The following is a 23744-nucleotide window of genomic DNA, read 5'->3' as shown; positions in this document are numbered from 1 at the left end:
GGGCTCCTCCTTAAGGTGGCGCGGCGGGGCCTGCTGCGAGTCGGCTGCCTGCCTGCGCCTACCTGGCTGCCGGGCCATCCGCCCAGGACAGCCAGAGGACGTCGAGCCGCCTGCACGGGAGTCGGGACTGGCTATCAATGGGGCCCGGGGCGGGACGACGACGACGACGAGGCCCGCCCCCCGCCCCTTCCCCGGCGGGGCCTGGAGGACAGCAGCGCGCGGGCAGGGTGGGGGTCAGGCGAGGGCGCCTCCTCCGGGCCAGCCTCTGCGGCCGCGCAGCGTCGCAAACACGGAGGGCCTCTTCTCAGCGCCCAGCGCGCCCGTCGGAGGCGGCCGCCGCCGCTGCCCGGCGGGCTTGCGGGGCCCAGGCTGAAGGAGTCCCGGCGGCGGCGCCTCCTTAAGAGAGCAATTAGCGGAGCGGCGAGATGAATTGGGCTGGGATCCCCGAATCAATAGGTGTCATTTAATCTCTGCGCGGCTCTTTATGAAATATTTATCCCCATAATCGAAGGGAAAAGGCTCCTCTCCCGGTGACCTCGGCGACCCCCCCACACACACAATGAATGGGAGGGGGGCAGAGTCTGGTCTCCCTTTGGGGGCCCCCACCCAACTCCCACCAGACAAGAGGCTGCTGCGTGATCCCCCCCCGCCCGCCCCTCCCGCGGCTTCTTCTTCCTTGGAAACGAAAGGCCGGCGATGCCTCTCCCGCCCCCAAATGAGATCTATAAATAAGCGCCCCAGAAGAAGGCTTTGTATATGGCCGGCGAGTTTTTAAAGGATTTTTTCTGCAGGATCAGGATGCCGGGCTGTGATTAAATATTGATTTTGTGTAATTAGTTTTCATGTGAACTATCCTCCTTGCTGATGGCTTCGAGATTTCAGAACTAGAAAAGAAATGGAATTGGACATGGAAATTATTACTTAGCCCAGTGACGGGCGCTTGCCGGCGGCAGCGGCAGCAGCTGGCGCGGCGGAAAACCAGGCCGGGACGCTGCCCCCTGCGGAAGGGGGCCCGGCGGCGCCTCTCGCCCGGCCGATCTGGGGCGGCGGCGGCGGCAGCAGCAGCAGCAGCCGCCCTGGGCTCTTTCCTGCCCAAGCCTGGCTGGGCGCGCCTGGCTCCTAGAGCCCAGCAGCGGAGCAGCGCCCCCTAGTGCCTGCCGGCAGGAGCCGCCGCCGCCGCCTACGCCCGGGCAGCCCACTTCTTCCAAGGACGAAACCGGGCCGCAGCCCGGGGCATTGGCTTGAAGCGCAGCAGCTGAGCCGCGCACCGGGGGCAGCGCCGGCTGGGGAGGGGCAGGGGCCGAGGCGGCCAATCTGGGGCGCTGCTGCTGCTGCTGCTGCTGCACAGGCTCTCTCTTTCCAAACTGCTCCCCACGCCCAAGCAAGGCAGCTGGCTGGGCCCGCGAAATGGGTCCCGGGGGCTGCCTTTGTCCTTGGGCGCCTGTGAGCAGCAGCCGGCTCAGGGGGCAACAGGTAGTCTGCGCTGGCATCCTCTCTTGCCCCCCCCCCGCCCACCCACTGGCTGGCTCCTGAAGTCCCAGGGGGAACACAGGCTGGTCCTCTGGCAGAACCTTCCCCACCTGCACAACACAGAGAGAAAATAAATCTCTTACACCTTTTGCTTTTGAAAGCCTCCCGGGGTACCTCCAGGGGCCAAACCCCATCACCCTAACAAGTGGTGGGTGCTGCTCCTGCTGGGTGGGCTAGCGGCAGCGGCGGCAGCAGAAGCAGTGGGACTTTCCCCTTGGACTCTCTGAGCACCAAGGAAGGCAAGGTGGCCAGGACAGGAATCCAGGTGCTGAGGCCAAGGAGGAGCTGCTGCAGCCTCCAGCGGGTCTGATCCAGCCAGCCAGCAGCCAGGCAACTAAGGTTTCGAGGAGGCTACAGCTGTGAGCCTCTGCGCAAGGAGCTGGAAGCCCCTCCTGCTGAATTCTGCCAGAGCCAACTGACTTCTGAGTAGATGTGCTTAGGATTGTCCTGAAAGGTATGCTGACAATGCTCTGGAGGGCAGTGTGGACTCACTAAGTGGGCGATGAGCAGCCACTCTGGTGGGGCAGAGGCCAGCAGGCACACCCACCCCACCCGGGAGCTCCTCTGTGGGGGGGGCTTCTTCAGGCTATGAAGGCCCTCCGCTCCTGCCAGTGGGGTGGGGTGGGAGCGGATGCTGTTCGAGCATTTGTTGGCTTTGCCTTTGGCTGCTTGCATTTTTTAAAATGGTTTTTAAAACCAGCGCTAATTAGTGCAATTTTGAGTGCACCACTGGAAGGAACTGATTGATTTGCTTAGTTTGCATTTTCTGTCAAACTGCCCTCGAAGTTCTCCCTTGTCAAGCCTCTCGGAAATCGTGGCCTACATTTTAAACATCCCTGTGAGTCTCAACTCCCATTCTGTATACTCTGCAACGCCCAACATGTGTTTACTCCAATTTGCAGCAGAGGCAGACAGTATAAATGCATGATTGGAAGTCACTTTGCTCCCGCCCAGAGTTTGTGTAACTGATTCAAATGGCTTCAGGGCAAATCCCTTGGTTGTTCAGCCAGCCTCTCAGGTGGGCCTCTCTTTGAGCTGGAGCCAGAGCCCGGATGTTCCCAACAACCAGGGCAGAGAAGGAGGGTATGATCCTGAATCAAGCAGGCACCCAAGTCCAGCAGGTGTGTGAGGCCCAGAAGGCCACTGTCTACTCTGCAGCAACCCCCAGCTGACAGGGAAGTGGGTTCTTCATCATCAGACATTTAACATCCAGGCTTGGCACAGGAGGAGGTTGCAAGAAATGTCTAGAGCTGGTTGCTGTACAGAAAACAAGCTCTTAGAAGGAAGGCGCTCAGGGTTTATTGGAAGGTGAGATTAACATTTGCTCACTGCCCTCCTAGATGAGTTCAATCGATCGCAGGGAGGAAGGGAAATTACCAAGAAGCATTCAAATAAAGATCTGCATAAAGTTTTAAGATGTGATAAGAGGCAGAGAGGACATGAGCGCAATGGCAAAGACACCTCAGGAGTCTGTCCAGCACAGCCTTCTGCTCCCTTCCAGCCACCGCTGAACCTCAAAACGCAGACAGAAACAAAACCTGTGGGTGGAACTACCAAACACACACACACACCCACACACCCAAGATATGTTATCCTAATAGGAAACAGAAATCTGCAGTATAGGAATCTGCTTTGCTGAAATGCCCACCTCCGCCCCTCTCATCTACCCCAGCTGCTCCATCGTCTGCAATGCCCTTTGCCTGAGCTTAACGCGCCCAGTTCCCTCACACCCTTCCTTACATGCATGAGAACAGACATCCATGTGCAGGTTTCCCTTGTACAATGTGGTGACCAAACTCTTGGGGATAAATGCATATTTCTTGGGGGGCTTAAATGAAAAGAAACACACCAATGAAGCTCAGTGGGGTGGACTGTTGGATTCAGCTCCATCAGCGCTGGTCTCCTGTTGAGTTCAAACACTGCCATCTTGCCCTTATGCCAAATGAAGCAGTCCAGCCCGTTCCGCCCCTGCATTTCCCCCTCATGCTCCTGCACAGGGTAAGAACACAAACTGCAGTCCAGGCATAAACTGCTCTTGAAAGGGGAAAGCCACCCTTTCCCCACGGGAGATCTCTAATCCCCTGCTAACTGAGCAAAGAGGCACCTTCTCTTGGTTGAGCAGGGGGAGAGCAACTGGCCCTATCCAACCCCAGCACAGTATCCCTCCCGTGGCTGTTGCTGGGGTCTATTTTATTTCTTTTTAGATTGTGAGCCCCTTAGGGACAGGGAGCCATTTAATTTATTTATTTATTTATTTCTGTATGTAAACTGTTTGGGGAGCTTTGGTTGAAAAGCGGTATATAAAATATTTGTTGTATTGTATTGTATTGCAATGCCTTCACATCAATCTCTGTACAGATGCATTTAGAATATGACGTACAGGTCTCATCATGCCATCACAAAAAAGCTGTTGAAGAACTGCAAGAAAAGTGGCAGAAAAGAGGAGCCCAAATGAGCAGGGGGTTGGGGCATCTTACGAGGGCAGCGAAGCATTTGGGGCTCTTTAGTTCAAGGAAAAAAAGATAAGAGGCACGTGCTGGAGACTTCTAAAATCACAAACAGTGTGGAGAAAATGAAAATAGTTGGTCTCTCCCATTGGCGGCAGATTCAGGACAGACAAAACAAATACTTCTTCATGCAACGTATAGTTAAATCTAGGGAACTCACTTCCACAGGAAGATCTGATGGTGGCCATTAGCTCAAATGGCTTTAAAAGGGGAAGAGATACATTTATAGGTCTAACCATATCAGCCACTATTGGTCATGGCAGCTAAAGGGACCTCCGTGTTCAAGGAAGTCTCTCTCGGAATGCCAGTTGGGCGGGGGGGCTCTTGCCTTTGGCTTGCGAGCCTCCCATCAGGGCATCTGGCTGGCCGCTGTGGGAAACAGGATGCTGGACTGCAGGGCCTGCAGGGCCCAGCAAGGCTCTTCCTGGGTAGGCCACTGGTTATTACCTACTGCTCACAACATGTTTTAGTAGCAATCTTAGACCAGCAGCCTCTGGGGCCACTGCACTGACAGACATGTTTCAGATCACAGTGGCAGGCTGCGATCGTACTACACACACTGACTGGGGCAGAAGCCTCATCGGAATAAAACAGGTCTCTTCCTATTCACCTCTTTGCCAGCCACATTTGGAGCCAGTCAGTAACCAAGACATACCCAAACCGGGCACCCAAATCCCTCTGAAACCTCTCATCCACTCAACTTTATAGTCCATTAAGGACTCTTGAGAGAAGAAGTGCATTCTGCATGATCACCAAGAAGGCTGCAATGGAACTGCTGCCTGCCACCTTCAGTGAGTTAATGGGGGGGGGGCCAGGAGGGGGGTTCCTGAAACTCAAGCGGTGGGGGGGGGGGTCCGGCTGCTGCTGAAAAGCTTGTCAGGGCTGAGCCACCACACTGGAGGTTAGAAAGAGAGTATACAAAGGGAGGCCAATTCAGCTGGCTGAGAAAAGTAGCTGCCCAGCAAAATACATAGCCTTTAAAACAACATGAATGCATCATACATAAAACATCACAGACCGTACACAATTAGCCAAGAAATGCAAGAGTTCAGCTTGGTTCATAATTATTCAGCAAACCTATTCAGACTGATTCTCTCTTCCCTGCAGCAATCAACTCTGTGGGTTCATTACCACTGAGATTCTAACGAGAAATCCTGACATGTAAACTGCACAAAACAAGCACACATGCGCGGGAGAAACTTGAGCTCAGCCAGTCAGCAGCAAGAAAGGCTCTTTTAAATTACTTCATCAAGCAAAAATGTGCCTTACCTTGGCTTGCTATAAAGAAGCCATTTCAATGAACTGCAAGTCACTCAGAGCCTCCAGTGTGTTTCCTTTGAGCAGCAGGGCACCACGCCAACAGTTGGATGGTGCTTCCCACCTGAAATGGTTCAGAAAGCCTTTGGTTAGCACGACTCTTTTTCTAAGTGGTCAGTGAAAGCATTCCTGGGCATCTGCAGCACTCAGGGGGCTTCAGGAAAGAAGACGATAGATTGCCACACATGCAGACTCAGTGGGGAAGCTTCTCAGCAGGAGCCAGTGGCCATGGTCTCCATGTTTGCCCCCAACCTCTGGGACTCACAGGAATACTCCAAGGAGGGCTGCAAAATATGTGCATGAAACTGGAGCACAACAAGCAGCTTGCTCACCTGCATTCATGGCTCATGGGTCCAGCATCAGTCTCCCGTTCATCTACATCCACGGCCATCACAGCATCCTGTAGCAATGTGTTCCATAGGTTAATTATGTGCTGCACAAAGAAGTGTTTCTCTTGCTCCTTTGACCCTACCACCTCCAGTAGTTTTATGGAGTGACTCCTAGTGTTTACACACACAGAGACAGAGAGAGGATTATTTAACGATGATTTCACAAGGGACCTGAGCAGTCTTGCACAGCAGTTTGAGCTGCGGCCCTTCCTGCCAGAGGGGAGCAGCCAGGATACAGCCGAGCCCAAGAAGCCAGGAGTCTTGTGGCACCTTCAAGACCGCAAGGTTTTGACTGAGCAGCCTTTCTTGTTTTTCTGCTTCTGGTTTTAAGCCCCCTTGGATCTATCTTAGAAAACATGCAGGACACACTTCTTTTGATTGATTGATTGGTTGGTTGGTTGGTTGATTGATTGATTGATTGATTGAAGTGCTGTCAATTCGGTGTCCACTCTTAGCAACCACATAGACAGATTCTCTCCAGGATGATCTGTCTTCAGTTTGGCCTTGAAGGTCTCTCAGTGGTGCATTCATGGCTGTTGTGATCGAGTCCATCCTTGCTGCTGGTCGTCCTCTTCTCTTTCCTTCAGCTTTTCCCCAACATTATGGGCTTCTCACGGGAGCTGGATCAGGGGCGTAACTACTATTAGGCAAAGGGAGGCGGCTGCCTGGGGGCCCCCACGCCTCGAGGGGCCCCCCAGAGGCAAGTCACATGACTATATATTGTGAAGTGTGTGTGTGTGTGTGTGTGTGTGTGTGTGTGTGTGTGTGTGTGTATCAGCGAGGGGCCCATTTAAAAATTTTGTCTCTGGGCCCACGCCAGCCTTGTTATGCCCCTGAGCTGGATCTTTCCATCATGTGTCTGAAGTAGGATAGTTTGAGCCTGGTCATTTGTGCCTCGAGTGAAAATTCTGGATTGATTTGTTCTAGGATCCATCTGTTTGTTTTCCTGGCTGTCCATGGTCTCCTCAAAAGTCTTCTCCAGCACCAAAGTTCAAAAGCGTCGATGCTTTTTCTATCTTGCTTCTTCAGAGCTCAGCTTTCGCATCCATAGAGCGTCATGGGGAAAACCACTGCCTGAACTATTCTAACCTTTGTAGGTGTAGACAAGTCACGGCATCTAAAAACATCCTTTCCGAGGCCTTCATGGCAACCCTACCACCAAGTGCTCGTCTGTGGCGTATTTCTTGACGGCTGGGTCCTTGACTGTTGAGGGGCCATCCTAGAAGGCAGAAGCCGTCCACCACTTCGGTGCCCTCATGGTCAGTGCTGAGGCTGGTTGCTGGTTGCTCATCCCTCCCAGGAACACCCCCACACCCCGGCCACCATGAGGCAGCAAAGCAGGACTTGTGGGGGGTGGGCTTCTTTTTTTAAGGAACTAAAATTCAAATTAATAGATACGTTTATTGCAGCAGGAGGTGTTATTTATGCCACCAAAGCTTCTGCTACAGGACATTTCTTTGTCTTGGTGCCACACAAAAGGCCTTGAAGTGAAGGCAAGAAAGTCACAACAATGAGTTCCTTCCTATTGTGATGCCCTTCTGGGGTCTTAACACGTTCGCTAGAAGAGGCTGAGAAGGGAGAGGGTTGTGGCTCCTGACGGAGAGTGAAACGGGCTCTTGGGAAGGGATGCTGCAGGCCCGGGCCTGTCTGGGTTACGGGGACGGACAGACACACACAAAAACGCGGCAGCCGTCTCTCTTCAGGCGCACGGAGGGCGGGACTAGGGCGCGAGGGGAGGCGGTTGGTGCAAAGGGCCGCCCTTCGCAGGCAATCTTCCATTCCATTGGCCACGGGCTCCCAGAGGCTCCTCGCCGCCCGAAGCATTTTGGGAAACGTAGTTCTTCATTGCCGCCGCCACAGCGCGGCCAGTCAGCTCTTCTGACGGCGGGCGGGCGGGCGAGGCGCCTCCGGCCGGTAAGGCAGCGAAGCCAATCGAGAGTCCAAGCGAGGCCCGCGCCCTGCGGCGTGTGGAGGCGGCCTCCAGCTCGTCTGCCTTCCGAGAGGGAGCCTGACTCAGAGGAGGCCTACCGGGAGGCGAGTCTGTCTGCGCGCGCGCGCTGCGTGAGGAGGCAGCGACGCTCCTGGGTCGGTTTTTGCACCCACGTTTCCCACACTGTCTATAGATTAAAGGCCAAGTGGCGCCGGAGAAGCCGAGCTCGGTGCCCGTTGCCCGGTTACAGCCGGACTTGTGTCCCGCCGCCTCGAAATACCCGCAGGCAGGCCGGGCAGGCGGGCGGGCAGGCGGGGGCGCCCCGAGCGGATGCAGCACCACAGCGGGGGGGGGAGGGGAGCAGCCCCCCCCGGCCCCCCCGCCCGCGGCGCGGCCCCTCTGCCCACCGGGGCCCGGGCGGTGCTGCGCCGTCTAATCCCTTTCCCTTTGGTGAACAGGCCATCTGCGCCTTGACTTCGCCAACAGCTGCTTGGGGTTAAGCCCTTGAAGCCGCATCGCCGGCCACTCGGCTGGAGCAGCCCTTCCGCCTGCAGGGGCCGAGCTCCTGCCCGGCGAAGCGGGAGCCGGATGAGGGATTCGCTCCGCATCCAAGCCGCATCCCGCAGGCTGCACCACCCCCTAGCGGAGTCTGGCATCCCAGGCACGCTCCTTGGGGAGGGGGAGAGGGAGAGGGAGAGGGGGGGGTCCCCCGAATGACCTTTGGGGGGAGGAGGAGGGGGGCAGAGAGGGAGAGGGAGGGTCCCCCGAATGACCTTTGGGGGGAGGAGGGGGGCAGAGAGAGGACGGCGAAGACCCCCCGACACTCTCAGCTGTACGGGCCAGAGCGGCGAGGCAAAAAGTAGCTCTTGTCCCCACCCCACGGATGGAGGCCTTGACGCAGGAAGCAGGTTTCCTGTGTAGGGATGCTTGCCTGGCCAGGACGATTCTGCTTCCGTGGTGTGGGGCGTTTCAGACCTCTTTAAATATCAGGTCTGCTTGAAGCAGCGAGCTGTGGCTGAGCCAGTGCTACTTGGGAAATGGGGGGGGTGGCAGAAGGGAGGGGCTCACCCACCGCCCCCCTTCCCGGTGTCCTCCCACTCCTGGCCCCAGCCTCTCCCCCACAGACTCAGCCTGTTGAATAGGTGGTGGCTCTAACATTACGCTCCAAAGTTATCTTCCCTTGTGCAGATTTTGCTTCAAGAGAGGCATGGGGATAGGTGGGTCTTAGCACTCCAGAGCTCTGCGCTGATGATCTGCTGGAACCCACCAGCAAAGGAGGGGAGTTGTCCTCACTTCTGTCACTTGGAATCTGTCGGTTCCCAGCAGCTGGATTTGTGGCCTCCAGCACTGAACGGAGTGTATTGGGTGGCCAGAGCAAGCTATTTTAGTGGTGGCGATTCCCCCTACGACAGACTCTGGGTTGTTGGACTGCTCAGAAACAATGGCCACAGCTTTAAGTTCAAAATAGATGGAGATGGGACTGGAGCATGCCTCTTCTTTGGAAAGTATCTGCTCTGCACTAACAAAGAACTACACGCAGAACAGAGTGATGAGGCCTTCCCAATGCAGATGAGGGGTCTGGAGAGAATGAACTCAATTATTCTAAGCTGCCCCTGGCTTCATGGCATGCACTCCATGTAAATCTTGCACACTTATAGCAGATAAAATTAGAGTTTAATCAAGGGCATCAATAAATAAGAGTGCTAAATCACCTCCAGGCCCAGGAAGGATGCTTCCTAGACTCTCATTGGGGGAGGACAGCGAGCATGATGGTGAAGGATAACATTTAATGGGGAGAATGTAATAACATCTTCAACCTCATTAGTGCCTCAGCCCAGCCTTCAGCTTTGTCATCCGGGTATATTAAAAAGGAGTTCCACACCCTCTTTGACATCCGCCCCCTGCTCCAAATAATGCCCAGTCCACTCCCACCAGAATGATATCCAAAACAACAGACAAGGTATATTTTATGAGCAAATTTATTTAAAGTTTCTTAATGCAGTTCAAGCCAAAAACTGCAGAATTAAACTAAGTTTTACATTCACTATAAAGTTCCCTCCCAATGTTTATGACCAACCCTCACCAGAACCACACCATTTATGCATGGTGTCCCTTGCTCTTTGGGGCACGCATCTGGGCCCACCCTGGAACCACTGGGAGCAGACTCCAGCACTGAAAGAAGCAAGCCCTTTAACCAGGAATTAGCAACAGCTTAGATTAGCACGTCTCTTAAAAACACTATTTATATATGTACAAAGCCAATCTTCTAAAGGTGTGAAGAACAAGCAACCTTTTGCAACCAGGATCTGGGAAGATCAGGCTTGAGACCAAAAAGATGGACCCCCACTTGGCCACCTGCCCCCTTCCTGAAGCTCGTGGAAGGTTTGCCTCCTGCACAGTGAGAGGAAAGAGCCGGCTTCCCCATGCCTTCAGGCCAACAAGACAGTTGCCACATCAGACTGCTGGACACTGGCTCCGAAGAGACAAGCCAGCCCCCAGCAACCCACTGTGCACCAGGTCCTACAAGACTTTGCTACTGATCTACCAAGTATTGTGATAGTATATATCTAGGATATTATTTATTTTCCTTAAAGGAACTGAAGACACCTTTAAGAACTCATTACAAAAATGTCTACTCTAACCAATACCAGATAAAGGATAAGATGCTTAAGGAGTAATGCATCTCTTTCTGAAAGGGAACCTCTTTTTTGAAGTCTCCTATATTTGGAGCATGGATAGAGTTGATTCTATTTCAGCACACGAGCTTCTGCACTGCTTCCGAACTAGAACGTCGGGATGCAGCCGTTTCAAAGGGCGGAGCCATTACTCTTGGGAAGGTCTCCCCTTTCGTATGGACTGGAGCTCAAAGACTGAACTTAGAGCGCTTCTGCAGTGTCTACGAATCACAAGCGTCATTCATTATGTCTACGAATCACAAGCTTTTTCTTTTTGCCAATTTTAATGAAGAAACATGATTTTCAAGGTACAAAATTCCAGTAAAACAGATCTCTCTGCAGCAGATGGATAAAAGCTGGGCTCATTCTTCTCATTCAATAGCAAAAAATTAATTCTTACTACAAGAAATGTTTCTGATTTGCTTGCAAGATAGTGACAATCCAGAAATAAATAGCTATAAATACATTCAGAGTTCTGTTCCAAAACCGTGTTGGGATAACACAAAGTAGGGAATTAACTGCTGATCCCAGCCTGTTTGCATAAAAGGAGGGAGGTTTGAGAAGGGAGGGGCATAAAACAAGGGGGGGGGATAAATTGGTCCAACATCAACCGTCTTGAAACACACCAGTTAACATAATTCAACAGTTTATTCTTTCCTGAAATGACAGGTGGTGGCTTTATTTCTTTTAGGTCTACATAATGAAAGCAGTTTCCTTTCCCGAAGAGATTCAGTACCCTGGAGACATGGTAGCAGCCCCTCGGTACAAGCGCGCATCCTGGTGCGTGTGTGTCCGTGCATGCACAACGGTCGGTGCAAGGCATTGTGCATCCACCCACACACACACCCGGTGGATCGGCATGCCAAGTGTGCGGCTGGCGGCTGGGCAGGTCGTCCTCATTCGTCGTTGGCAGCGCTTGTTCCTCTCACTTGGCCTTGGTTACGCAGCTGCGGGAGGAGAGGGGGAAAGCCACATCAGTCAGTGCTGCCCAGTGCCACATCCAAGAATAAGCCGGCAGGTGGGCTTGCTCCATCCTCCAGGGAAACAACAACATCTGCGTGGGGCAGTGCTGGGAATCTCACCTGGACAGCAATCCCCACTCAAGCCGCACCAAGAGCAAGTCTGAGGGGCTGCCGCTCAGAACGCAGAGAAAAACCCTCCGACGGGAGACCCCGGCCTGCTGCATTGAGAGGGAAAGGCCAACCACGCGCCAGGCTTAGAAGGCTGCAGCTCATTCAGGAAGAGCACGTCCTCCCTGAACTTCCTGGGAGCCAAAGCTGGCTCAAGAGGTCCTGCACAGACCGTGGCCACCGGCTCGGATACACGCTACCAAATGGGAAGGTGCTTGGAACGCCCCACTTCTCCCCTGAACTGCAGAGCAGTCCTACTGAGAAACAACGTTCCCAGGAAAAAACTTTGCTCTGGGGTGTGCTGGGAAGACAGGACAAGTGCCCTAGCGGGAGGGGGGGAGATGGGGTGGGAGGACAGAGGATTGGGCCACGTTGGGTTGGAAAGCCAGCAGGAGTGCTCGGAACCCAAGCTGCCCATGGGGGGCATGGGCCAGTGCCCTGAGCACGGTGCCCTGGCCATGCCTGGCCCTGATCTTTGCCCTGAGACCGCCACGTCCTCACGCAGGTACCAGCACCTGGACGAGGCACAGGAGGCTGGTAGGAACACCTTAGACCACCGGGCTGATCCCAAGACTCTGCACAGCAGGAAAGGCGGGAGCTCCTTCCCGGCCCCAGCATGTCACTTACACAGCTTGATTTTGCCTCTGACCCTACAGAGGATTCCTCTAGACGTCGGCGGCCAATGTACCTCGAACGGAACCCTTCTTACGCATCTAGATGCAAAATAAAACTGTAAGCCACCAGGCAGTTAATCAAGCAGGGGTTAGTCGGCAAGGGTCACAGAGGCCAGAAGAGAGCCTTTGGTAGCCAGGACCAGGCAAGCCCTTGCCCGGAAGCAAGCCTGCAGCCCTTCTGGCCTCCGTACCCCACACACAGCTCAAGCCAACTGCTGGGGCATCTCTGTGTCACTCAGAGGAGAAGCAAGAGAGGAAGAGGAGGAGGAAGAGGATGACAGCGGCGACAAAATGCAGGATCTGAATGTTTGGGGAGATCCAAGCACTGAGTTCAGATTTTGTAACTGGGAAATCTGGTGACATCCACCAAATTCTGTCAAGCCATGTGCTTAAGAGAGAATGAAGACACTTCAGGGCCTTGAGCTGCCCAAGGCAGCGGGTCGGAAGGGCTGCCTGTCACTTCTCACCCCTCTTTGGGGGCCCCTTGAGAGGCAGGACACTTCCATCAAGTTCTACAGCCAGAAGGCGGATCAGAGAAGATGTCATGAAGGAACTTGGAAGCAGGCTGGAAAAGACAAGGGCGATGGAGCTGCCAGAGACAGCCAAGGAAGCAGAAGACGGAGAGAGAGCAAGCCCCCACAACCCCCACCGGGCCAGCTTACACCCTCCTCTCCCCCCTCCACACAAGCAGCCCGGAGGCTCAGTGCAAACTGGGCTGGACATGGATGCGGCCACAGAGGCTCCTGTGACCACCAGGGCAGCTCGTGAGCAAGCCTGCTGGCTGTGTCTACATGGAGCTCAAGTCCTGCCCGCGCTGGCCTCCGTGGAGGGAGTGTGGCCTGTGCAGCCTGGCCCTACGGAAGGAAGCCCAAGAAGAGAGGCGAGACAGACAGTGGCATGGCATGGCATGGCGAGGAAGAAGAGGAGGAGGAAGAAGAAGAGGAGGGAGACACAGGCGAGTCGCCAGCCCAGGCAGGGTTTCCCGGCACCTTTGGCCAGTGTTCCGCACGTGCCACGGCAGAAACGTTTGAGGGAAGGCAGAGGCAGCTCGGACCAGCCTGAGGTTTCTCTCCAGAACCTCCGGCCCTACTCCTACTTTGTCTTTGCAAGGCAAAAATGGCATTGGAAACTTCGGACTGTACCGGAGGCCAAACTTAACAGATTTCCATTGTAAAGGGAGTCGTAACAAAGTACGGCTCACGTCTAGAAGAGACAGAAGAAGGGAACCTCTTTCCAAGGGCTCCCGAGTCCAGTCTGGTGACAGCAGCAGCAGGAGAATGAGGCCTCCGCTTGCCCGCAGGTCTGAGGCGCTTGCAACGGTGAAGGGCCGCTTCTCCCCTCCTCCCCGCTCCCACGATCCTTTGAGCTTGCAGGGGGCAAAGCAGCTTTTCCCGCCCCAGGAATAAAGCATGTCACCCAACAGGCTCCCAAGTAGCCAACCCTGGATGTGCTGCAAGGTCTTTGCCCACACCAAGCTGGGCGCCTGGGCAGGAGCAGCTCCACTTACTGCTTCCAACTCTCTCTGCGTTTCGTCCTCCATCCGGCGGATGTCCTCCATGGTGAGGTCAATCCACTTGTCAATCCAGCAGAAGAGCTGGCGGTGGAAGTTGGTGAATATCCTCTTTTCTTGCTTTAAAGAGGAGGGGAAAAGGAGAAGATTAGAGCATCCGCCCTTGGCTGACCAGAGAGCCACTGGGGCCAAGAAGGTGCAGACGCTGGCCAGAGAACGGCTCCCCAGGCTGAAGCCTCACAGGCAGCGTCTGCAAGCAATTCCGCCCCCAACGGACCTCCCTCCCCCTTCCAGTCTCCTCGCTAGCCTTCCCGGAGCTCTCTCACCTTCTGGATAAAGTTCTCTACTTTGTTCTGCAACCCCCACCACTTAAACTTGATTGTCACCAGCTTGTAGGCACACATTTTCGGGCAGTCTTCATCAGCCGCCAGCTCCTTCTGTGTGCGGGGAAACACAAGCAACACAAAGGAAGTGATTGCGGGGGCAGGGTCCGGGGGGTGGCTCTCTGGCCCACACACACACTGCAACGAAAAAGTTGGTGGTGCTCTGGGGCTTGATCAACAAGAAAGCCAACTGTAGGCATTTTAGCGTGAAGTTGTCCCTGCTAAGAGACAAGACATGGTTTTGTGGGGCACCAGACACACAAAGCCACACGAGGACACACTACCCCCCTCCAGGGTTCTGCCTCATTTCCAGTAGCTCAGCAGCTCACACACCCCCATCCCGTCTGAGCCGAGCTTGGCAAACCTGGCCCCTTTCGATGCTGCTGAGCTGCAGCTGATTGTGGCTGAGGGTGAAGGGAATCCTAGTTCAACCAAACCCAGAGGGCCAGGCTTGCTCTGTGCCTGCACGGCGGAGCCCCCAGCAAGGAACGTCCACGCCAACTGGAAAGCCAACTGGACGGGGACACACGGCCCCATCGGCCATTTCCACCGAAAGAGCAGCTTCCAGGGGCTCCAGAACTGCTCAGTGCTGACTTTTTCTGCTGATGAAGACACGGAAGGCCGGAAGCTCCGGCTGTCTTACCTTCCAGTGCGTCCCCAAAGGGCCCCTCTTGGTCTTGACTGACTGAAACAATGCCGGATCCTCATCCCCTTTGTAGTCCTGCAAATTCAAACACAGGATGAGAAAGAGGAAGCCCCAAAGGGAACTTGGGGGGGAGGGGGAGGCAGCCCATGGCACAACAAGTGGGGGGGGGCCCTCAGGCACGGAAGCCGCACGGAGGAGCCTCGAGCCGGGCTCCACTCCTCAGGTGGCACGTGAGCCAACCTAGGAGGGCAGAGGAGTCCGTGCCGGGGCACTGGCCACAACTGCAGTCACGTTCCCAGAAGATCTGCCCTGAAGCAACCTGCCGGTCCGGGTCTCCCGCGGGAACATGGCGCGTGCAGGGGGCTGGCTTCTGCCCCCAGGCAGCTCACAAGCAGCGTTTCCGCAAGTGCGCACCATCCCGCCCAGGCCCCATTCGGAAGACACATGTGCACACGCTGCCTTGACAGCGTGGCCCAGAAGAAGACTCATTCCACACACGGAGGCCGGAGGCAGCCGCCGCCGCCTGTCGCCACAGTGGCTGCTTGGGATCAAGGCCAGCCGGGAGGGTCCTGAGGCAGCTGCAGCTCTTTCCTCTACTGCTGGGGGGGCTGGCTGAAGCCCACCCCACACCTGGGCCCCCTTGGCTGCACAGCAGTGCACCAGGACACACTCTGCATCCCGAGGAGCAAGGCAGAGACCCCAGCAGGTCAGCCAGGGCAAGTGGCTGGAAAGCTGGGGGTGCCCGTGTGCGCATGCAGGCTTGCTCAAGAACCACTTGGAAGCCATCTGTGAAAAGCAACATGGAATTGGAGAGCCTGAGACAAGAGCCCCCACTGGCACCCAGGAACCCTGTGGGCCTGTGACCCCCGCCCACCCACCCCCCCGGGATGGCTCAGGAAAAAGCCAGTCTGGGCAAGATGGGGAGTGAACGAGGCCCCACGCCCGAGGCAGAAGGGGGGCTACCAAGCCGATGGCAGCTGCGGCAGCAGCAGGGTTTTCGCTCGGCTCGTTTTCTCCCAAATGCCTTCCAAAAGCGGAGCCCTCTCTGGAGTTAATTGTGTGTCTCCTCCTGCTTACACGGGAGAGCAACCTCCTCTCCTGGGAAGGGACTTTTGTATACAAATCATGGAGAACGGCTCAGACAGAACGCTGGAGATCATTAGAAGGGGGCCAGGTTTACTTTTAGACCTTCAGAAAGCAGCAGATGTCGGCTCGCCCGGTTGTATACATTTGGAAATGCAGCGGGCCGGCATCTGACTTCCATTAGGCCCTTCAAGAGCGCAGCGAGGCTGGAGCCAGGCTGTTTATTGATCTGCGTTTGGAAACAAAAGCCTCCGCCGTGCTCAGCCTGCTTGGCCCAGGTTCACTCAACGCGGAGGCCGGAAGCTTGGCCTGGCAGGAGCACACGCAGCTGCGGGGCGGAACCCCACAAGGGGCCCGGCTGCCGTGGGAAGGAGGCCACACTCTGGCCCCAGCTAGCACGCCACCGAGAGGGGACACGCTCCCAAGCCAGCCTCCCAGGAAGCGCCCCCCTGCAGCCGAGGAGGGCCCAGGCTCCTCTGGCTTCCCTGCCAAGGCCAGAACCCCCCAGCCCTGCGTCACAGCTGGGCTGGCCCAGGAGTGACGCCCGAGCCCTCCAGTCCACAAGTGGGTCTCCTTCTTCTCCAGGCACTTCCCTACGTGGCTCCTGGAAGCCCCTGGAACGCCTTGCGAGTGGGGTGCAGTGCAGGGCGGAGCAGAGCTCGTTTCAAGCCCAAGGCAGGTGCTACGAGCCGCCCAACGCAGGGGACGGAGCCACGGAGGAGCCACGCCTGCTTTGGAGTGCTCAGAAGGACCGGACGAGGCCTGGAGGCGCCCTGGGGCTTCCCGCTTGCCAGGAGGCCCAGCCACACAAAGGCAGGCCGAGAGAGCAGGCACCAAGCCTCCAGGGCAAGCCGGGCCACCGGCCTTTTCAACGCCCTGAAGTGGGGAAGCCCAAACTCTTCCCAAGACCTGCACAGAGGACCCGGCAGGAAGCGTTGGCCTGACCCAAACGAGAAGCCCAGCCACGGACAGCAGGAGGGCCCACTTACCCCTGGCTCCACCTGGCTGCGGTCTGCAATGTCAATGTGGACAACTTCGACCCCCTTCCACGTGTTGGGATCCAAGTCGTGCACCTGCGGGAAGGAGAGGAAGCCGCCTTGGCTGCAACGCCGATGCCCCCCTTGCTCTCAGCAGTCGCGAACGACCCTCGCTTGGCCCCAAAGCGGAGCCGCGCCTGCAGGGCAGGGCAACGAGGCTTGTGCCGGCTGCAGCCCGGGATGGACAGACAGACAGACAAGGAGGCCAAGCTCCCCAGGCCCAGTTCGCAAAGACAAGCGGCCTGTGCCAGACCCCCAGTGGGGGGCACATGACATGGAAGACCAGACACATCCCAGCCGAAAGGCCAAGCAGTCAGAAGGGCAAGCCAGGCTCCCTGCGGGCGCCAAGAAGGACCACCCAGGCATGGCCAGGCACACCTCTTGGGGGACGGAAGCCCAAGGACAGGGCTACGGAGGCCCCGACTCCAACCGGCACCTGCCTCGCCTCCGAGGGTTCCCCAGAGGAGGCCAAACCCAGGCAGGGCCAGGGAGCAGGAGGCGACCCCACGATGGGTGGGTCCTGAGCAACTGGAGGGCTGAAGGAACCAGCCAGGCAGAGGCACGGACAGCTCTGCGCAGCTCAACTTACGTTTTCCGAGGTCCCCAAGTCCGGCTTATGCCAAGTCTCAATTTTGATAAAGAAGTCGTCTTTCATATATTCGTTCTGTCAGAAGCAAGAGGGACAGAACAAGGCAGGGGTCCAGGGGTCCATTCCTCACCCCCTTTCACCCCTGCCCACGGCTGCCAGGTGGGCTTGGGAGCCACGGATTTGGAGGCAAGGCAGGGGACCCAGCCCGGGGGGGCTACTTCACACACCTCCTCCTGGAAATGTCCCCTCAAGCAGGTTCTGAAGCCAGAAGCCCGCCCGAGGAGCAGCGGCCAGAGCAGGGAAACGGGAGCCCCCGACCCTTGGGCCCTCCATCCATCCTCACGTGACGGTGGCCGCTCCCTGCCCCATGAAGAGCGCGGGCGGGGGCTGGAAAGCGCCTGCCCCTCTCCCTGTGGGGCTCTGGGTCTTGCAGGCGGGGAAGAGCCGGGCTTACGAGCCCCTCCACTGCACAGCAGGGCCCAGAACAGGCAGCTCGGTCTGCCCGGGGGGGCTCCGGGCCAGGAGACCCTCGCCCTGCCAGGGAAAGCCCCGGCCCGCCTCCCACCGTGGGGCTCGGGGAGTGGCAGCCAGTCAGACCAATGACCCGGCACACCCAAGCGGGGGCCGCTTCCCCGACAGCCAGCAGGGAGCCCCTCGGGTCCGGGCACAGGCCGATTGGCCGACAGGAGCCCACCCTGCCAAGCCGGAGAGCAGGAGGCCAGACTCACCGTGACGACTGGAGCCCAGGCCGAGATGGACGGAGGGAAGGAAAGAGGGGGGGGGAGAGAGGTGAGCGTGCTGCAGCCAAGGACCACCCCCAGGGCCCTCTTCCCCACGGAGGCTCCGGGCAGGCCAGACGGAGACCACCCAGGAAGGAGCCCCTCACGGAACCCCAGCGGCTGGCCCCTCGGCTCAGGAGCATCTGGAGGAGTCTGCCCTCCAAACAAGCCCGTGCCCAGCCCTCCCACAAGCCCCACAACCAGGCAGCGAGGCCAGCAGTTGCCTGCAGAACGCGCCATCTCTCACACGCCCAGCAGCCACTGGGCCCCAGAGTGTCACGTGGAGGGGCTGGGGTCCACGCGCCACAAGCCGTCTCCCACGCCCCACGTGTCTGGAGCTGGCTGCCGTTCCTCACAGGCCCTCTTCGGAGGAGCCGCCATGCCTCAGGGCTGAGCCCCAGGGCCGAAGGGAGGGGCGGCCAGGAGCCCACCGGCCCGCTGGGCACTCACCCGTCCTGCAGTAGGGATAGGCGTTCCAGGCCTTTTCGTGAAACACCAGCGAGCCCTCCGGAGCGATCATCCGCACGAAGCCTGGAACTTTGCTGCCAGGAACCAAAGTGGGGAGCCAAGGTGGGTCAGCCTGGCCCGCCCCCCGCCCCCAAGGGCCCCCTCGCCCAGGCACAGACACCCGGCGGTGGCAGCGGCGGCCTGCAGTGAGGAAGCAAGGAAGGGGAAAGGAGGCCTTGCCCTCCCATGGCAGCGGAGGCCACTTCCAGAGCAGCAGGCTGCCGGCCGCAGGGCTCCTCCTCGGAGAGCGCCTCCTCGGCTGGAGCAGGGCAACCACTTCCAGGCCAAGGAGCGGGGAACTTCGGCAAGCCCAATGCGGGAAGGGATCCCTTGGCCTTGGAGGCTCACCTTCTCTCGGGCATGCCACCACCTGCCCAAGCGCGAAGCTGCTGCTCTTCACAGAGGAGGAGAGTGCTCCCTGCCTCAAGCAGGTTGGGGTCACCCAACGGGGGGGGGGGCGCTGGAATGTCCTGGGAGAAGCCCCCACCCCCCAGCTCTGGGCTACTCACTCTCGTCCTGGGAATCAGACCTCCGCCCGTGTTTCTTACTGTTAACTACACTGAAGCACACAAAGCTAAGACAAACCATGGCATCGCCTTCCCATTTCTCTCACCGCACATAGCTGGGGTCTCCTGCATGTCAATATCTGAACTGTAAGCCCCTCGGGGCAGGGACCTCTCCTCTCCTTCTTTGGAAAGCACAAGGGATGTGGGTGGGGCTATATAGTAACAATTTGCTCAAGAGCAAGAAGCAGCCCCCTGGTTCCTGTGGATCCTGGGAGAAGAGACCCGGCCACGCCCCACCAGGGGACAAGCAGTGACCGCCCCAGCCCCATGAAAAGCGGGTGAGACAGACCAGGGCTGAAAGCATCAGCAGCCAGAGCGCTGGAGGAAGACAAGGGGAGGGGCCTCTCCCTGGGAGGCATCTCCGAGCCCTCCTTTTCACGCAGAGAAGGGGCTGCAACTGGCCAAGGCTCACCAGCCCAAGCCCGCCCCCGCCCCCGCCTGCAGACGCTTCCGGGGCCCGGAGCCCCCTCACCTCTTCAAGTGGTAGATCTTGTGGGTGTACTGCCCCTTCTCGCCATCCTTCTCGTAAGGCTCGTTCTTCAAGACCTGGATCCCTTCGCCGCCCCCCGTCTCGTTCTTGCTGGCTTCGGCCACAGAGTAGAGCTGCCCAACTTGATACTGGGAGGGGAGGGGAGGCGAGACAAGCAAGAGGCTTGGAGGCGGAGGGCGACGGACGCCCGTCCCTGGACTGCCAGGATCCCAAACCCCAACCCGCCCTCCTGGCCTTTCTTCGGGGGAGGAAGCCCCTTCCTGCCCAGCACTTTCCAACACCGCCCTCCCCTCCAAGGGAGGTGCCTTTGGGCTTTGGGCTTGCAGCGGAGGGCTCCCCACAGCAGCAGCTGCCCACCAGCCTCAAATCGGTCCACCGGCCAGATAAGCTGCTGGTGCCGCTGGCTCTCTGGCATAGGAGACAGAGGAACTTAGGAAGCTGCCATCTACTGAGTCCGACCCTGGGTCCCTCTAGCTCAGGATTGTCTACACAGACTGGCAGCCGCTTCTCCCAGGTTGCAGGCAGGAATCTCTCTGGGAGATGCTGCCAGGGAGTGGACCTGGAGCCTAGAGGCTCCTCCCAGAGTGGGAATCTCTCGCAGTGCTCACACACCCAGTCTCCCATTCATTAGCAACCAGGGCAGACCCTGCTTAGCTAAGGGAACCAGTCCTGCTTGCCGCCACCAGGCCACCAGCTCTCCTCCCCACCGCCTGCCCAGGGCCAGGAGCCAGACAGCAAGGGGCCAGCGTGCTCCCCGCTAGTGGGGGACCCGCCTCCGGGAGTCAAGGGGCAGCGGGCAGTCACGGAGCCCACAGCCCAGGGGAGAAGCTGCCACGCCCTTGCTAGGCCCACAAGCACCCAGGCCCCGATGACTGGCCAGGGCCCGCTCCTTCGACTGGCGGAGCTGCCCTCCTCCTGGGGGAAAGCAGGCGGGGTGCTGCCGGGAAGACAGCTGCAGGGGCAGAACCGACACGTACCTCTTGCACAGAGCACGGCAGGACCACTCGGCTGGAAGAGAAGAGAGAAGCGGCCTCAGGAGAGGGCAGGCAAAGGGGCCAGGCTCCCCCAGCCACCCCATCTGCAGGCAGGGCTGTTCCAGAGGAGAGAGCTGCTCTGCACAAACGCAACCAGCCAAGCGCCAGTCCTCTCCCACACAAACGGGCCAAGGAGGACCCTGGCCCAGCCGGCCAAGGCCCGCTGTCACCAGAAGCCGCCTCCGCGGGTGCATCTCTCACAAGTCCATCCACATGCTGGGTTGCTGGCACCCAAATGTCTGGGGAAGGGAGCCATCAGCGGACGGGGCTGTGCCCTTGCTTTCTGCTTTAAAGGGAAGCGTCTGCAATGGGGCAGCCCGTTCCCAGCCACACTGCTCCCTCCCAGCCAAGGCAATGCAGAACCAGAAGCATGAACAAGTGCTGCCCGTTGTCATGGGGGGCCAAATGCTAACAGCGCCCTGCAGCTCCCCAAAGGAAAGCCGGGGGGCTGGCTGGCTGGCTGTCCAGCAATCTGGTGGGTAGGAAGGAAGAAGCAGCAGGCATCCCCAGCCCCACTTGTCAGCTGGCCAGTGCCCCCGCCCTCTGGCGAGCAGGACACCCCCCACCCCCCAGAGCTCTCCTCCCCACAGCCATCTCTGAGAAGGTGAGCGGCCGCAGGATCCCTTCCGGAGGGGCTCCCCCTGCTGCTTACCACCTCCCCCTCCCAGGGCAAGTGACAGAAGACCGGCTCCTCTCCTAAGCCCTGTGCCAGAGAAAAGGAGATCGGTGGCGGCAACCGCAAGTGATGGCTGGCCAGTGAGCGAAGCCTGGATGCGTGGCCTCCTGGCAAGAAGCCTCTGAAGACAAGTGCCAGGATCCCAAACACTCCCTGCCAAACACTGAAGTGGGGACTGAAATGGCTCTCAACTTCCCCAGCCTGTCCGCTGCCCTCAGGGCTCAAAGCTGCTTGCACCAGATTCCCTTCTGGAAGCAGAAATTATTCTCCCCGAGAGAGAGAGAGAGATCTTCTCTCAGATCCAGATAAGGACACGTTCTTTTGAATTGCAGGGCCTATTTTCCCCAGTACATCCTGAAGCAGAAACACTCAGTTCTCAAAGCTACCACTTTGGAAAGTTACACCAGTAGACACCAAGGGCAGCCCCCAAAGCACCCTTTCCTGGGCCAACTCAGTTAACACGCTTGCATATCACACCAAAGGCATCAGGCAGCACGGGAAAGCCCGCTATTCTTGGCCAGCTTTCCGTCCTGCCGGGAGAAGAGCTGTGTCTAACTAGAGAGCTTGCCCATTCCAGCACCAACACAACACCAGCCAGATGAGAAACGGCCAGCCTCTCTTTGAAGCTGTTATCTTCTAGGGCAAGAACAGCCTGGTGATAGCTGCCTTGACTTGCCTCAAGCAGGCCAACTAACAATTCGGCATCATAGGAACACAGGAAGTTTGCCTCATACGGAGTCAGACGCTTGGTCCATCCAGCTTAGAACTGTCTGCACTGACTTGGCAGCAGCTGTCCAAGATTTCAGCCAGGAGGCTTTCCCAGCCCTTCCTGCAGATGTTGCCGCCAGGAATTGAACCTGGGACCTTTCTGCATGCAAAGCAGAGGACCTGCTACTGAGCTACGGTCCAGCTCCCTAAGGAGAAAGCCAAACAGCAGACAGTGCTCACCTGCCCTCTAACCCACTCAAATGCAAACCAGGGCAGGCCCTGCTTAGCAAAGGGGGCCCTGCACACTCCCTGCCACAAGACCAGATGCCCGGCAGGCTCTCCTTACCCGGGAAGGCAACTTAAAAGGGACATCCTAGCAGATTAGTTTAACTCAGGCAGCCGCCTTAGAACACAGTACTGAGTCAGAACCCGGGTCTGTCCAGCTCAGTTGGGTCTGCGCTGACAGGAAGCCGCTTTCCAAGGCCCCAGCCCTGCCTGGAGGTGCCGCCGGGGAGGGGAGAGGCCTTCCGCCTGCAAAGCAGAGGTCCTCCTCCTGGGGGCCAGGCGAGAGAGCGGCGCGGGCAGGGAGCGGGCCCTGAGCCCCGGCAGCCGGGAGAAGAGCGGCCGCCGCCATACCCTGCGAAGAAGGAGGCGCCTTGACGAAGCGCTGCTGCTGCAAAGCACCTCGGGGCGGAGACCTGCTGCCTGGAATGGGGCGGGGGAGGACCTGGAACAGGGATCCTCCTCCCAGCTGGTGTTGACTACAACTCCCAGCATCCCCAGCTGCAGTGGCTTTTCTTTAAGGGTGATGGGAGTGGTAGTCAACCACAACTGGGAATGATGCCTCCCAAAGGGAACTCAGGGCCAGAGCGAGCCGCTTCCCCGGCCAGGAGGCCGCTCCACCTCCGAGGGGACCGGCGGGCGGGGCAGCGGCAGCGGCAGCTCAGGAACAGGAGGAAGCGGCTCCGTCCCTCCGCGCTGCCTGCAGGCTGCCACCCGTCAGGTCCAGCCGCCCAGCTCCACCTGACCGAGGGAGAGATGGAGGAGGGAGCCACACCGCTGTCCCCTTGGGCGGCCGCGCCGGCTCCCGGGGGCGCGCCCCCTCCCACTCCCGGCCCCTCCCGCTCCCCGCTTCCCTCTGCCGGACTCACAATTCCTTGATCAGCACCATCTTCCCGCACGCAGAAGCCCAGCGCGCACGCGCAGCCGGCACCGCCTTCCCAGGCGGCCCTGCGCACGGCACTTCCGGGAGATGCCGCCCCGCCCCTCTCCAGAGAACAGCCAATCGCCGCGGCGCTCAGGGTGCCTCAGCCCCGCCCCGTCGGAAAAGGCAGCCAATGGAAAGAGCTGGTCCCACCCACTGCGCCCCGCCGGAGCCACTCGCGAGGCGGATGGGCGGCCCTGGCTAACGGATCACGCTCGCCGACCAACAGGAGGGCTCTCCCCGAGGCGCCTCGCCGGCTCCCAGCCAATCAGCGTGCTCCAGGCTCCGCCCGCTGGCACACCCATAGAGATGTAGCCAAGTACTAGAGTGACTCACAGACGGAACTTCCGGTGCCACAAGGAAAGGCCCCATAGGCTGTG

General features: G+C 58.2%; 1 protein-coding gene across 2 annotated transcripts; it reads right to left on the bottom strand.

The window, feature by feature from the left end:
* Positions 1 to 10977: 10977 nt before the first annotated feature.
* On the bottom strand, positions 10978 to 23439 carry PITPNB (phosphatidylinositol transfer protein beta). 2 transcript variants are annotated; one of them, XM_053279303.1, is made up of 12 exons: positions 23312 to 23439; positions 20720 to 20750; positions 19725 to 19870; positions 18630 to 18721; positions 18129 to 18136; positions 17401 to 17475; positions 16764 to 16847; positions 14689 to 14766; positions 13989 to 14099; positions 13660 to 13782; positions 12106 to 12191; positions 10978 to 11295 (listed from the first exon to the last, which is right to left on the bottom strand). In XM_053279303.1, the coding sequence occupies exons 1-11, from the start codon at positions 23329 to 23331 to the stop codon at positions 12144 to 12146; spliced, it is 816 nt and encodes a 271-aa protein (XP_053135278.1). In that variant the 5' UTR covers positions 23332 to 23439; the 3' UTR covers positions 10978 to 11295; positions 12106 to 12143. The 2 variants fall into 2 exon arrangements, with proteins under 2 accessions (XP_053135278.1, XP_053135277.1); XM_053279302.1 differs by lacking the exon at positions 12106 to 12191.
* Positions 23440 to 23744: the final 305 nt, after the last annotated feature.

The sequence above is a fragment of the Hemicordylus capensis genome, chromosome 15 (genome assembly GCF_027244095.1).
Source record: "Hemicordylus capensis ecotype Gifberg chromosome 15, rHemCap1.1.pri, whole genome shotgun sequence".
NCBI classification, from domain to species: domain Eukaryota; kingdom Metazoa; phylum Chordata; class Lepidosauria; order Squamata; family Cordylidae; genus Hemicordylus; species Hemicordylus capensis.
The sequence above is the reverse complement of the archived record's forward strand: the minus strand, read 5'-3'. Positions and strand labels throughout refer to the sequence as shown.

Coding starts and splice junctions, on each gene's coding strand:
- PITPNB (XM_053279302.1), bottom strand. CDS start 23,331: ATGGTGCTGATCAAGGAATT. Junction 19,871..20,719: donor TGCCGTGCTCTGTGCAAGAG/GTACGTGTCGGT, acceptor CTCCCCTCCCAG/TATCAAGTTGGGCAGCTCTA. Junction 14,767..16,763: donor GCAGCCAGGTGGAGCCAGGG/GTAAGTGGGCCC, acceptor TTGAATTTGCAG/GACTACAAAGGGGATGAGGA.